This window comes from Ictalurus furcatus, chromosome 19 (assembly GCF_023375685.1).
Source record: "Ictalurus furcatus strain D&B chromosome 19, Billie_1.0, whole genome shotgun sequence".
NCBI classification, from domain to species: Eukaryota; Metazoa; Chordata; class Actinopteri; order Siluriformes; family Ictaluridae; genus Ictalurus; species Ictalurus furcatus.
In genome coordinates this window covers 21,749,953-21,765,899 of record NC_071273.1, presented here as the reverse complement: position 1 = coordinate 21,765,899, position 15,947 = coordinate 21,749,953, and the positions used below count along the sequence as shown (strand labels likewise).

General features: G+C 39.3%; 2 protein-coding genes across 2 annotated transcripts; one reads left to right on the top strand and one right to left on the bottom strand.

Moving 5' to 3' along the window:
• Positions 1-357: 357 nt before the first annotated feature.
• On the bottom strand, positions 358-7,085 carry cdc123 (cell division cycle 123 homolog (S. cerevisiae)). Its single transcript, XM_053649708.1, has 13 exons — positions 6,957-7,085; positions 6,143-6,214; positions 5,983-6,049; positions 5,478-5,510; positions 5,150-5,245; positions 3,257-3,363; positions 3,107-3,155; positions 2,934-3,009; positions 1,600-1,722; positions 1,469-1,497; positions 1,265-1,366; positions 884-1,021; positions 358-762 (listed from the first exon to the last, which is right to left on the bottom strand). The coding sequence occupies exons 1-13, from the start codon at positions 7,028-7,030 to the stop codon at positions 697-699; spliced, it is 1,032 nt and encodes a 343-aa protein (XP_053505683.1). The 5' UTR covers positions 7,031-7,085; the 3' UTR covers positions 358-696.
• Positions 7,086-7,302: 217 nt separating this feature from the next.
• nudt5 (nudix (nucleoside diphosphate linked moiety X)-type motif 5) lies at positions 7,303-15,704 on the top strand (the record flags this gene model as incomplete). Its single annotated transcript, XM_053649711.1, has 10 exons — positions 7,303-7,317; positions 7,589-7,666; positions 7,795-7,862; positions 9,720-9,772; positions 11,859-11,966; positions 12,082-12,177; positions 12,286-12,387; positions 12,523-12,531; positions 12,621-12,674; positions 14,128-15,704. Coding segments are annotated over 10 exons (693 nt in total), but the record flags the coding sequence as incomplete, so codon positions are not given.
• Positions 15,705-15,947: the final 243 nt, after the last annotated feature.

The window sequence follows — 15,947 nt, the reverse complement described above, 5'->3', positions numbered from 1 at the left end:
TACTCTTGTATCAAAAATGAATCAGTAGTCTCGGATATGCTTTGTGCAGTTTTGTGAAGCTGGTTAAGATGTTTTTCTGAACATCTTGGAGACTCTTGACTGTCTCTCACACACACACACGTCTGTTTTTCCAGGAAACCCCTGTAAGGCTTCATTATGTTTTGAAAAGTGAAAAGAAATGGTCTGTTTACATATTTCTTTACCAATGTACAAACATTTTTCTGCATCACACGATCACAGCGTGTAAAACCAAACATGGTTATTAATAATAATAATAATAATTATATATATATATGGGAGAGAGCTTGATATGTCTATAGATATATATTTCATATGAACAATAAGTACAGCAGTGTATTTAAACCTCGTACGTTTATTCAGAACAAAACCAAATTGTCTTATTGTAACATTTACAAGTGTACATTTGAAAAGCACGGCTTAAATAATCATTACATCATTACTTCTTTATTTATTCTGACACCGTTCTGCACTAACGCAAGCAGACTCGGGCGGGTGTGTTTTATAGGGTGCGTACTTGCTCGTATTTGTGTGCGGATAAGACCAGAGCGTTGTCGTATTTGAATCTCCCGGTGTTGAAGTTTACACTATGTACATTATAGACATTATGTGGTGGGAAATGAATGAAACGTCCCTAATGAGTACACAGAGGAAGTGAACGTTGGGAAACAGGGGTTTTCACACACTGGCCGTGTGAGGCTCGTCGTCATCGTCGTCGTCTTCGTCATCCTGTTGACCTTTTTTCTACAACGAAAAGGAACTTGTAATAGAAAAGCTCTTCTCCTTTATGGAGTGGCTGCATTTTTATTTACACTTTACTCAAGAAATATAATTTAAAAAAAAAAACATAAAATCGGTCGCTCACCAGTTTGAGGAAATCGATTAGCTTGTAAGTGTCCTCTCCAGTGGACAGGTCCAGGAAGTCTCGCGGGATTCGATAAGACAAACATGGACTTGGCTGGACGGTCACTTCGCTGGTGGTGTAACGGAAAGCAGGTCCATCCTGTTAACACAAGATGCCGGGTTAAAAATGATGTAATTCCTACTTCCCGGTTAGCAGCGTAATTTTCCAACTATTTCCAAAGCTGTAACGAGAGTTTCCTGTGTTCTCGCTTAAAAGTTTTACGCAGATTAGTGATGTTCCCCCCATGTGATGCTTTTACAGTCCAAGTTCAGCCTCTCCCCTTCGCTGTAAAGTCTTTCAGAAAACAATCGCATCAATAAAGGTGTTCCTCGCTAAAAGTACCTGTAATGAAAGACTGGTTCCAGATGTTAACTCCTCCCACGTGAACAGCAGCGAGTCTGTAACCTCGCCGAACGGATTAAAGTCGATCAGCCACACACGACCCTGTCACGTGCACGATATGAACGCTTTACTTTAAAAAAAAAAACACAGCAGGATAAATAGTGCTTATAATAGAACAATCTAGAACACAGTTTCAGTCCTCACCATGCTGTCTCTGTACACGTCCAAGACAACTGGAGGAGGGGGGAGGGGGGAGAAAGCACAAGAATACATCAGAACTCAGAACGTTCAGATTGTTGCTGGTTTCTGTGTGCAGACTATCAGAGGCGACTCACAGTCGTCGTTGGGGAACTGGTGCTGAATGTGCTCTCTGAAGAACTGCTGGATGGAGGAGGAGATACTCACTTCCTGTTTGGAGATGTGCTGGTAATGCTGTGTGTAGTCTCTCTGAGAGATTCCTGTAAGCCGAGATCAGACACACGTGATCCTCAAAAAAATAAATCGAGAATACTAAGATACGAACTATTAATACAGAACAAAACGTTGCATCAGTTAGCATTTATGTACTGAGTACCGAATCAGATACTGACTGTAGTTCATTATACCGTATATTAAAGGAGCCGCTCATAAGTTTTACCCCCCTCTTCTGTCTGATAGGTGAACTGCAAACAGTTAAAAAGCCCACACTCCTTGATTCCGCGGTCCTACACCGTTAAGGAGCGCCATCTTGGAGCATGCATCAATTCAAGTGTGTTAAAAAGGCAGAGAAAAGAGAGGACATACGTACGAGGCTTCTAGATCAAGGATACACAGGTGCTTCCTACAGCGAAGTCTTTTATTGTAGTTAATGACCTAAAGAGTCGGTTCAACTCGTGCCGAAAATCAAATTTCAGTAAAATGATATGATAACATATGCAACAGCAGCTCCGACGCTTATGTCGTCAGATCGCCCCGTTCCTATAGTAACAGCAAATTCAGACGGACTTGCATGGAGGACGCTTTACTTAACCCGACTGATCTTACGATGATGATAAAACGTTATCGTTGTTGATATCGTGAGGAGACGTTTATTTATGTAACATTTACAGAAGGAGTCTCCGGTGTCCCCAATGCTCCTCCTTATAGTATGCACTGAGAGCGTGTACTCTTTCTGTGAAGGTGTAATACATACTTTTGAGTGTGTAGCAAGAGAGTACGTGAGGACTGGGACTTATTAATACGTCGTTAAACGCAAGAGAACGTCGCACACCGTCACCGCAAACGCACTCCTCGTTGCATTTCATCATCCGTTACTCCTTATATCATTTATACTGTAGAATTTAATTTAACATTTACACTTGGAAAACCTCCCGCAAATAGTAGACCATCCGGGTATCTTTGGGAGACTCGTTTCAACATACTACAGGCGCAACATTAAGTTTTCCAGCATCACAAATTTTCCGTTAACTCGAATTTATTAGTATTATTATTATTATTATTATTAAAAGGTCTAGAAATGGACCCATTAAACATTACGCACTAAATCTTCAACACACACGCTGGGCAGATTATACAGCGTGTGTTTATTTGAATCGTTTAAATGAAAACCGGGCATTAAAGAAATGATCGAATTGCCTTCTTTTTTTGTTGTTGAGAGAAATAACTCCATGGTCATGTGGAGTTTTCATACCAATCAGCTTGTTCTCTTTCACAAAGCAGCGAAATTCCCCTCCAGGAATGAGCTCGCTCCATTTCCTCAGCACGAGCTAGACGAGAGCAGACACACGGGAAAGTCTGAGTGTAAAGGAAGCACTTAGTGAATGTAGTTAGTGCTCTGCGTGTGTGTGTGTGTGTGGGTTGCACCTCATAGTTTATAACAGGGTCTGGAGAGTCGTCGTTGCACTGAAGGAACCTGCCACGGAAGAGCAGAGAAGAGAAGTGACGCGTCGAGTGTTAAACACAACGCAGTGAGCAGATCTGTGTGAGGAAGACGTCTATAACCGGTTCACTTACGGCTGTGTGAGATCGTGCGTGATGAAGTCTGAGCTTTTAAACAGAAGGAAGATGTCGCTGAGACTCTGACACTGCAGCGAGCTGTTCAGGGCAATCCAGTTAGCATCCTACATGTGAGAAGAAACACGAACACAACACACCTGGGTTATTAATCAGGAAATACGGCAGAATACAACAACGTATAATAACGATCATTTAAAAAAATATATATATTCGAAAGTTTATTCAGGACTTTGTGATTGTACGATCGTAGAAAGGAATCACGCAAACGCCGTAATATTCAGAGGAGCTTGCGATTTATTTCTTTTCTTCAAAATTATCGCAGGTTCGGGCCGGGACATTCAGCCAAAGCCCTGTTCTATTCACGTGTGACGCACGAATACAGCTAAAAGCTCTTGTTTACCAACAAGCATCACTGTAAAAGAGTGCGCAAAACAATTTCGTGCGATTGCGATTTCGACAATTAAAAAAAAAAGCATTCAAAAAAAACTCCGTAAGTTTATACCGAATTTATTCTTTAGGATAAACCCCTTGAGATGCTTCATCTCGTTTTCAAGAGGCTCCTAATACACAAAAATTAAATAACATAACACAAGACGACAACAACAATCACCATCTTCAAAACAACACAAACACCACTACAAAATTAACACATAAAATGTGAATGTTTGCCTAGCATTAATAAATATAAACATAGATATCATCACCTAAAGAGAGTATGACAGGTTTCAAAACAACCAAACAAACCATTTTTAAACATATGAAAAGAAGTCAAAAGATCGTACGTTTAAACGTAGGTGATTCCAAGTCGCGTCGCAAATTTTGAAACAAGCCGCAGCAAAACGACGCATTTTTCTCCGCGACAATCACACACACACAAAAAAAAAAACCCTCCACGAAATCCTGTACGGGACTGAACAGTGCCAGGAACTTGCACAGTGTTGCCAGATTAAACAGAACCCCTTGCAAAGATGTTATTATGGGGAGTTTTGTGTCGGTACTTTACGTTTCTCTGCGTTTCGTGGGACGTTCCACAACATGACGCGTGACTCTGATAAATACAATTTTTAAAAAAAAGCACGTCTCATTCGTTCATAACTGAAATCTTATTTGTGTTGGAAAATTGCTGGGATGTAAAGAGGAATAAAACACTTTGGGACGTTCTGTTGTAGGAATATAATCGACGACAGGGTGACGTGACGTGACGTGACGTAGCAGAGTTACTGTCGATTCATTTCCTAGAACAGAACGTCCCAGCGTCTTTTATTCCTCTTACATCACAGCAATTTGCCAACACAAACGAGATTTTATTTATGAACGAATGAGACGTTGTGTGTTTTTATTTTATTTTATCCATTTAGAGTCACAGGTAACGTTGCGTAAGACAGGTTAGCATCCGGTTATCACGTACGTTATAGCAGCTATAAACAGTCCTTCTCTCTCCAGCCTCTTTAGTCTCTCGCTCTCAACGTTAATAATAAAAAACACACAGAAACAAAAGGGTTAACAAAGGGTTACAGAGCACTGGCGCTGGAGACTCCTTCCATTAATGTAAAATAAACATCTCCTTACAGAAAACTTCGCTTTATATATTATATATATATATATAAAACCAGCTTATTTAGAGTCTGCCATCCAAGACCAAGTGCAAGTTGTTACTATAGAAACCGTAAGGTACAGTATTAGAACGAGCGCGTTAATATAAATCTGCTTATGACCAATCACAATCCAGAATACAACGGCGTATTTGGATTTCACCCAGCGCGTGTAGAATTTGTCTTCTGATCAAGAAATGTTGTTCAAGTGTATCACTAGTGTATTCGCTTTCAGGTCACCATAGAGTTTGTTTTTGTTTGTTACATGAACACGAGACGACGCGAGTGTTCAGCTCACCCGTGGTGCGCTCCAATTCAGCTTAGGGAAGACACATCCACCGAGGGAATTTATCGCTTCCTGAACTTCTGAGCAGAATTCTGGGAATTCTGGAGCCTGTAAAAAATAATAAAGAAAACTTTTTCATATATGCTCAGTCGCTGGATAAGTAGGAAATACCAAGAAGCAGTCAAGAAGAGTATGGAAAGTGGGAAATAGTCAAAGAAGAGATTGAAGATGTGGAATAGAAAGATGTTTTAGAGGTAGTTTTCGTAGAATTGTACTTTTCGCATTGTAAAATCTTTCAAAACACACAGTCCCAAGTTGTAAAAGCTGGAGTAACACTCACTGTGACGACTGTTGTTGTCTCATCGTCAGACCACTGGGAAAGAGAGAGCATTCAGACACAGAGAAACTATTTGACACGTTTACACGCTATTAATTAGTCTGCTTCCGTCTAATCGCACTACTTTACTATCAGAAATCAGAAGGGAAGGCGCTTTGTACTCTTCTTTCCTTAACACAAGTCCTTAAACATGAGCTTGTAAGGTTCTCAATAAAGGATGTGCACCAGGATTGAGGTTCAATCCATCCGCTTATCCTACACAGGGTCACGGGGAGCCTGGATTCTATCCCAGGGAACTAGCGCACAAGGCGGGACACACCCTGGACGGGTTGCCAACCCATCTCAGGGCACACTCACACACTACGGACAATTTGGACATGCCAATCAGCCTACAACACATGTCTTTGGACTGGGGAGGAAACCGGAGTGCCCGGGAAAACCCCTGAAGTTCTATTCTAGTCGTTCTATTTCTTTAGAGACGACCTCTAACGATGTCGACGTCACCCACCTGGACGTCGTCCTCGTCTTCTGAGCCGCTGTTATTGTTCTGCGAAGGCTGATTGTTGTTGTCGCTGCTGCAAAATATGATCTCCAGCTCTTAATCATCTGGACTCAATAGAAATAGATTTAATTAACTAGATCATTCATTAAAGACGAAGAACTCTCACCTTCCAGAAACCACTAACGTCCCGTCATCCAAAAGGTAATCGATTACATTCTGAGGCAGAGGTAGAATCAAACTGGGGGGGGAAATAGACATTTATAACACTTTTAAACGGTATTATTATTTTTTGCTACGTCAGTATGACCGAACGAAGCAGTGTCACCATGACAACCCTTTAACGAACAGCGTCAACGCTTAAAGGGGGAAAAAAAAGCATCAAACAAATCAGTTTAAACTGTTTTACTGTAATTTAATATAAAGTGTAACCCTGATTTCTCTTGCTTTCTAAGAATATAGAGATAGTAATGCAGCATGTCTCTGGAATGCCTACACAAGCTTTCTACACAAAATCACAATATATAAACGGATTTTTGTGCCAGACCTGAATGAACACATTGGCTTTGAAATTACTTTTGAGAATGTAAAGATGGAGGGACTCTGTAAAAAAAAAAATGTCTGTAATTCCTAAATGGTTAATGCAATATTTTTAGACCGGTAAAGTGTTTTATCTTGCTTGTACTCATGCATTCCTACACATGGGCAATCCATATACTTTTTAATATAACTGATATTTACAAAAAGGCGAACACACACACACACATATTATATATATATATATAATCGTTATTTACCTGCATAACTATTATACAATATAATCCTTCATGCTGCACTTCACCTGTCATAGCCACCTTACACATATTTAGCAGCGCGTGCTAAGTGAGCTAGCTACTTCCAATAAGTCTTTTTTCCCCCTCCCAGAATATAACAAAAAACTCAATATTAAGAGATATATAAACATTACAACCCTCCATCCTTACCTTTTAATTGTATGCTTCTTAAATAAAGGATACCAAACCGAGAACTGACAATTAGCAACTTGCTCTTTCTTCATAATGCTTTACAGTCCGGATAATTGTGCAACGTTAAATAAGTCCTACTCAACAAGGGCCCAAGACAATAGTTCCTATGTTGTTTTGGTGCCTAAAATGCAACATTTTACGCCTCGATGTATGCACATAAAATTTAGAATGTTGTTTTAGAGATAAACGATCAATATAATTCACAAAATAGCATACGCTTGATAAAATAAAGAATAGTTGTGGATGAGAGGGGCGATGTTTTTGGGTTACACCAGTGGGTGGCCGTTTCAAATTGTGACAAAACTTTGGATCCTTGCACGTGAGTGGCATCAGTATTCTCACATGTATTATATATATTTGTATAATTTTACAGCACAAAGGTTTAATATGTTTTGAAGTAGTTTAGACGGATCCTCTACAGGACGGAAACAGATTGAATAAACCTTAATTAGTGCGGAAGTGTAGCGGTCTAAGTGAACTTTCACCCATTAAGGTCTATGTTTAAGAATGAAATTCTGTTTATTTATTAGATTGTTTCATTGTTTGGTGTGTGTGTGTGTGTGTGTGTGTGTGTGTGTGTGCGCGCGCAGGCAGAGATTATACAACACACAGACACCATGAGCTGTCCGGAGAAAAGCTGCACACAGCCTCATGTAGTCAAAGAGGAGGTAAACATTAACTAACACTGCGACTGAAATAAATAATGTTCTGATCAATCATGTAGATGTTGAGTTTTGTTCTGATCAGTTTACACACACACACATATATATATATATACACACGTGTTCTTGTGTAGGTTACAGCGACTGGAAAGTGGGTGAGGCTTGAGAAGACCACGTATGTGGATCCATCTGGAAACACCAGGTACAAATCACTGATGTTATACACAGTCCCTGCTGAAAAAAAAAATTCTAATGGCTTCCGCTACAAATACCATTACAAACTATCAGCTAACCATTAACACCATTACCATGATTGGTCCTTAATGGTATCCACTAACATGCAATCAATAGAAGTCCCCTTCTATTGGTCCCACGGGAACCATTACAGTTTCCATTTAAACCTAGACAATTCCCATTATATCCATTACAAATTCTATGAGGGTTTCTGTATTCTTTTTTTCAGCAGGGAGTGCCTTGCGAAAGTATTCAACCCCCTTACAAGTCCTCCGATTCATCTGGATTACAAACAACACTTACACGGATTATTCCAGCCAGTAATTTTATTGCAACCCATTATGCTCTTAAAGTACATTTATAAAGTCAAAATTAATTATTTTGTCAGTAGATATTTAAAAAAAAAAAAAAAAAACTGAGAAATGCTTCTTGCATAAATATTCAATCGTTTCAAACTAGTACTTGATAGAACCAAGTGTGTTTGTTTTAAGTTCCTACAAGCTTTACACACTGTTTGGGAGTGCTTCCCCCCCCATTCGTAGTTGCAGATTTGCTCCAGGTTTTTCAGGTTGCTCGGATGTTTTTTGTTGACTGCAGTTTTCATACTTTACCTTTTTGCTTTTGAACCTGCACTGCTTTGGCCGAAATGTGACGTTTCTACCAAGCTTTGAAGCTGGTTCTCTTGTAATACCCCCCTGTATTTTTACTCCATCCATTCTCCCTTCAGTTCTTTCAAGGAGCTCAGATTCCGAGGAGGAAAAACATCTCCAGAGCATGATGCTGCCACCACCACATTTCACTGTAGGGATGGTGCCAATTCAAATATGGCCTGCAGTATCTTGATCTTTGTCTCATCACACCAAAAAAAGCACATTCTCACTGATTTACTCTCGTGCTATCATATTTTCTTTCTAGCCACGCCTCCCGTACAGTCTTCAGTTAGGCAGAGCTCTTCAAATGGTTGTGTGGCGCACCTTCACTCCACTCTCAGCCACTCCATAACTCCTTCAGAGTGACTGTTGGCTTCACCGTGGCTTTCCTCACCAGTCTCTGTCTTGTTTTTGCGCTGTATTATGAGGGAAGGCCTGGTTTATGTACTGCTTCAGTGGTGTGATGCAGCTTCCACTTCCTCACTATTGATCCCACAGTGCTTACTGGCATGTCCAACCTCTTAGATATAATTGTACACCCTATTCCTAAGCCCTGAAATTCGTTTACCTTTTCTTTAACTTGATCCTTAGTCTTCATTTTTACTTTCCTTTCCGTCAGACTGACAGTCTCGTCGATGACGACAGTTCAACTGAGGTGGTTTTTGTTCAGAAAATGGCTTGTTTCACAGACGAATGACAATAATAAGTCAGTTATGTCCTTTTTAAGACAATATCTTTCATCTGGAGCTTCCCGGAAACCCGAGGGGGTCGAATACTTACGCAAGCAGCACGTTTCCGTTTTTGATTGTCTTTGAAATACTTGCAGACTAATAATTAATTGTGTATTGTGTACAGCGATGGGTTTTGGAATCTAATCTATAAACAAACAAACCTCGCCCCTAGTTTATGGTTCATGGTGTTTTAAGACTGATTGAGTGACATGCTTGTACTGTGTAGTTTATTGGGGGTTTTTTTGGTCTAAAATACGCCTCGTTGTTCTTGTATTAAACGTACACTGTTGATTTCTTCTGTATGATTATAGAAGCCGACATCTCTGTAGTCCTGTGTGTATCTGTATGTCATCTCGCTGTGTGGATGGCGTGACAGTAAAGCAGGTGTGTGTTTATTGACATGGAAAGGTTTAACAGTGTGTTTTGTAATCATCTCCCTTGCAGAATATGGGAGACGGTGAAGAGAACAACAAGACCAAGCAACACTGATGCAGACGGTGAGTTCTCACGCTTTCTCCAATGTTAGCCTTGTCTGAAAGTGTATCGTGACATAATATATCACGATATCGATATCATATCGTCATATCGTATAACTCTAGTTGGTAACTAACTCTGTTTAATATCAAGTGTAAGATAAATCATGGCTTACAATATCACAATAATTTATTGATTGATTAGTAGTGCTTTTTTTTTTAGTGTTTCTTTTTTTAATGAAACGTGTTTATAGTGTTTGTTTTTTTTAAAATACATAACAAAATCACTCTACTGTTATCATTTGAATTATTAACCTCTCGAATACTTTGATATATGAACTATTGTTAATGTTCAGTAATATTCATACTAAAACGAATTGTACCTGACAGGATGTCATTTAATAGTATGGTAGAGTGATTTATGTATTTATTTATTTATTTATTTATCCCAGGAAGTTTTTTTGTTTATTGCTCAGAAATCTTGGATATTTCAGTACTAGGTTTAATCTATTTAAGTTAGTCATATTTGTATTTTATAGTATATACAGTCCCATCTGAAAGTATTGGAACAGCAAGGCCAATTCTATTGTTTTCATTCTACACTGAAGACATTTGGGTTTGAGATTAAAAGATGAATACGAGACGATGGATCAGAATTTCAGCTTACACGTTTTCAGCTTACACAACTTAGAACATGGCATCTCTGGTGGCAGATCACCCAATTTTTAGGTGAGCAAAAGTATAGGAACAGATAGTCTTAAAGGAAATAACACGTAATATCTGGTTGCACATCTCTTGCTTGCAATAACCGCATCAAGCCGGTGACCTGCTGACGTCACCAAACTGTCGGTTTCTTCTTTTGTGTTGCTTTTCCAGGCTTGTACTGCACCTTCTTTCAGTTGTTTTGTTCTGTGGGGGTTCTCCCTTCAGTCTCCTCTTCAGAAGGTGAAATGCTGCTCAGTTGGGTTAAGGTCTGGTGATTGACTTGTCCAGTCTAAAACCTTCCACTTTCCCCCCGATGAAGTCCTTTGTTGAGTTGACAGTGTGTTTTGGATCATTTGTCTTGCTGCATGATGAAGCTCCTTCCAGTTAGATTGGATGCATTTCTCTGTAAATTGGCAGACAAAATGTTCCTGTAAACGTCTGAATTCATTCTGGTGCTACCATCATGAGTTCAAAGCAGCCATGCGAGCCCAAGCCATGACACTACCTCCACCATGCTTCACAGATGAGCGCATATGTTTTGGATCATGAACAGATCCTTTCTTTCTCCACACTTTGGCTTTCCATCATTTTGCTAGAGGTTAATCTTGGTTCCAGAACTTTTGTGGCTCATCTGTGTATTTCTTTGCGAATTCCAATCTGGCTTTCCAGATTCGTACTTCTGATGAGTGGTTTACGTCTTGAGGCATGCCCTCTGTGTTTCTGCACTTGAAGTCTTCTTCGAATGGTGGATTGTGATACCTTCACCCCTGGCCTGTGGAGGCTGTTGGTGATATCACTGACTGTTGGTTTTTGGGTTTTTCTTCAAGCTCTCACAATGTTTCTGTCATCAGCTGCTGTTGTTTTCTTTGGCTGACCCATTCCATATCTGGTTGTTAGTACACCAGAGGTTTCTTTCTTTTTCAGGACATTCCAGATTGTTGTATTGGCTATGCCCAATGCTTGTGCAATGCCTCTGATTTATTTTCCCTCTTTTCTGGGCTTCAAAATGACTCGCTTTTCTCCCAAAGACAGATCTCTGTTCATCATGTTGGTTTATCGCTTTTAACAACAAATGCCGTCTCCACACGCAAAACCACACGTCTCGACCCCAGAGTAGACATTAAGAAGAATTCATTCTTTAAACAGTCAATTTAACAGGGCACACGTGGACAACAAGAAACACCTACCAGTCACATGTTCCAATATTTTTGATCACGTGGGGGGGGGGGGGATTTCAAACAAAAGGTGCCATGTTTTAAGTTGTGTAAGACATCTAGATGTTAATCTGAGGAAATGATGATGGATCAGAACTTCAGCTTTCGTCACTTATTCGTATTTTGATCTCAAACCCAATAGAAAACAATAGAATTGGCCTTACTTACGTTTTTTGTTTTTGTTAACGTAGGTGTGGGGATCATCGCCATCCTGAAGAGAACTCTGCATAAGGACTGTGTGGTGTTGGTGAAACAGTTCAGGCCACCGATGGGATGCTACACTCTGGAGTTTCCTGCGGGTCTGATCAAGTATCTTCTATATATTTTCCCACGAAACTGTAAGCGGTCATGATAGAAAGAGCATTTGGCAGTGATTGACACTCTGTGTGTGATTTTTTTTTATTTTGTTTTTAGGTCTGATTGATGATAACGAGAACGCTGAGATGGCTGCTCTGAGAGAGCTGAAGGAGGAGACTGGCTACAAGGGAGAAGTGGTGGGAGTCACGCCAGGTAAGACTGAGACTGGATGACTGAATAATGATCATGTGGATTAAAACTGTGTGTGTTGTGTTGTGTATGTTGTAGAAATGAGCACCTTTCTCTGTCTCATCCTGTCAGTCACATGCCTGGATCCTGGCCTGTCTAACTGCAGCACGCAGATTGTGATGGTCAACATTAATGGGGATGATAGTGAAAATATAAACCCCACCCAGCAGCTCGGTAAAGTCTCCAGTGTTGTCCTGTCCTTACTCATGACATCGTCCATTCTTTCATTCTCACACAGACTTCATCAAAGCGTAGTTACTTATTACTAATTTCTTTCTTTCTTTTTTTCTCCCTTTGGTCTTTTTTTAGGTGATGGAGGTAAAACTCATTACTCTTGAAATATATCAATACACAAACCTCCCTGTTTTTGTTGTTTTCGTTCGTTTAAACGATTTTTTTTTCTCCAGAATTTGTCGACGTGATTCTTCTACCTTTAGATGAATTTCAGAAGAAAATAGATGGTGAGTATCGTTACTTATTTTTAAAGAAAGAATGTTATAAACTATACCTAGTATAAAATTGTATCACGTGTTGAATTTTCACAGAAGGTACCATAAATGTTGTCAGATCACATAGTACATATGAAACACCGGGGCTTACATTGCTTTAAAAAATACTATGTTAGCAGAGAATAAAAACAGAATATTACCACAAAAACCTGTGTATACTGTGGTGGACGAGGCGGCCATTTTGTTTTCAGCCACACAATAGTAATAAAACTAGCAATTATTATACATAAGCTGCTCCTTCATATTTTTTTTTCTTCTTTATAAACCAAAGAGACCACAGTACCGCATTCGTGTTTTCTACTGGTTCACAAGACCGAGATCTCGTGATCGAATTTCACCTGCATAAAGTCGGAGTGAAGTAGAGGTCAACCAATTGATAGGTTTTGCCGATTAATCGGCATCGATAACCGATTGCTGGACCTATCGGTTAGCAGCAAAAACCCACACCGATAAGATTTTCCCGGTTGCGTCCATTGCGGGAGCGACTGAGAAGTGTCCGCTGTCATTATACAGTACGAGAGCGTCCTCTAGAGGCGAAATAAAAACCATCACTGACAAATTTTGTTGTGTTATTTGAAGTGTTTTTTGATTAATTTGTTAAAAGTGTTACTTTTTGGTTCAGTTTGGATTTATATAATTTATTTACTTTAATATTTATTAATAGTTAATATATATTAATATTTATATAATTATTTCCTTTAAAAAAAAAAGTGCAGTACGTTTATGGTACAGTCAGTACGGTTTATTTTTGTAATAAAGTTCGGCAGTATTTTTACTTGTGTTTTCATTCAGCATCAATTTTTAAAAACTATCGGTTGATTAATCGGTTAGCGTCAGGCAGGTACCACCCAACTTGGGTATCGGTAAAATCCAAAAAAATCGTTTGACCTCTAATGTAAAGTGAAAGTACCTATCTTTTATTTGTGTTTGGTGTGTGCTGTTTTAGCTGAAACGGCCGTATGAAGGGGTGAAAAGGATTTATTTCATAAAGTGCTTATACCACAGTGCTGTTGAATTCTCGATTCGGATTGTTTCTATAGAAACAGCTCATTCACAGGGACGTGTACGGCAAAACATCTACGTAATAATTAACAGATTAAAAAACATACTGTTGTTTAACAAAGAAAATCATGTATTAGTTGATGAGATGTAAGGAACGAACTTGTCTCGTGGATGTTCCACAACATTAAACGTGACTATAAACGGTTAAAAAGCCATTAATAATTAAATAAAAATTGTAATGGTTCGGAAATGTGGTGTAAAAGGAATAAACACTTCAGGATACGCTGTTGATGACACTCTGCTCCTCCCCGGGCCGCATCACACCATCCTGTTGCGGGTTATGTTCTGATACCCACACTCTCGCAGTGTTTGATTGATTTCTTTCTGTTGTCTCTGTTTATAGAGCTATTGAAGAAGGAGAAACTTGTGGTGGATTCCAAAGTGTACATTTACGCCATGGGAATGTCCCAAGCCTTCTTTAAACCCAACGAGCTCCCGGTGCTCAAACAGTGAGGCATGAAATGCACAAATCCTCCACAGCTATAAACGGTACAGCATGAATAATACAATACAATACGAGTCTGAATGCTCTATATCAGCTGGCGAGAGTGTTTTAGCAGACTTGTGTAGTTGAACACATTACTTGAATATTCCTAACACTAACAGCACTGACTACTGACTTTATTACTGTGTCATAAACTTCATTACACAGTAATAAAGTGTATTAGTAATGATATAATGCATTTAGGACCAAAAAAAAATGAAGCTAATTTGAGAGCATGTATATGCTGCAAGCTCTTAAGTGTTTTTCCCCCCCACGATTTAACAAGAAGACGTTCTCTGAAGTGAAAACGTTGAATGTTGCTGTGATCAAAGGCTGATTTGTTATCTGCTGTTGCAGAGCCTGGAATGAGCACATCTCTGTCGAGTTCACTGTGCTGTTCAGCTGCTGTTACTCTGAAATGCAAACAAAAGCAACTGTGTGTCACTCGTATTAACTTTTATCTAATAAACCGCCTGTTAACATGTCCGCGTCGTCGCCTGCTTGCTTTGTAAACGACAACCTGAAATTGTTTGTGTCTATAAGGGGGGAGGGGTCAATAGTTTTGGAATTGACTACGTTATTGATTAGGCTTAACTTGTTTTAGATACTAGCACATTGTATCGTGCTATATAGTACGCCGTTTATTATCTAACCATGCTTATAACATCAATAATGTACAGTCATCTCAGAATTATTTGCACCCCCTCCCCTCTTTTCATCATCATAAACTTTAATATAGCACTTTCATACGTTTTAAAATGCAGCTCAGTGGAAGAAAAGACATCAAAAGAAATGAAAAGTGGTTAAAAAATAAAATGGGCTCATGATGACCTTTTGTGCCTGAGCTAGCAGAAAAAAGGAGAGAGAGGAGGAGAAGCTGAGCAGGTACAATGAGCTGGTTCAGTGCTGCTTTTGGAGTTCAACACAAAGACAAGTATTTAACAAGGAGCTCATTCACTCACACACACACACACACACACACATATTTGATCCAGGCTCCATTAGACCTGAGAAGCACAGCCACCTGACTCTCACACGGCCCTGGAAAGTCTTCAGCCTCACGTGAAATCAATGAAAAGACCCTGAACATGCTGTGTAAACTCTAGAGACTGTCGTGTGTGGAAATCTCTTTCAATATTCAGTTTCTGAAACACTGAAACGAACCTTTCTGGTACCAACAACCACGCCACGGTTAAAGTCACGGAGATCACACTTTTTCTTCATTCTGAGGTTTAATGTGAACGTTAACTGAAGCTCTTGACCTGACATGATATGCATGGTGCGTATCATGATATGCATATGCATGGTGCTGCTGCTGATTAGATAACTGAATAAATGTACAGGTGTTCCTAATAAAGTGGACGGTGCGTGTTCTACTGACTAGATTAAGAAGAAGAAGAACACTTTGTCACATATAGATGCATCTAAAAAATTTGAATATCGTGGAAAAGTTTTTTTTTCCCCACAAATTGAATTAAAAAATTTGAACTTTCATATATTCTAGATTCATTACACATAAAGTGAAATATTTCAAACCTTTTTCTGTTTTAATCTCGATGATAATATTTTGAGTATCTCAAAATATTAGAATGAAGAATTTATAATACAGAAATGTGGACCTGAGAAGAGCTCTAACCAGATAATTAACTCAAAACACATGTAGAAGTTTCCTGAGGCTT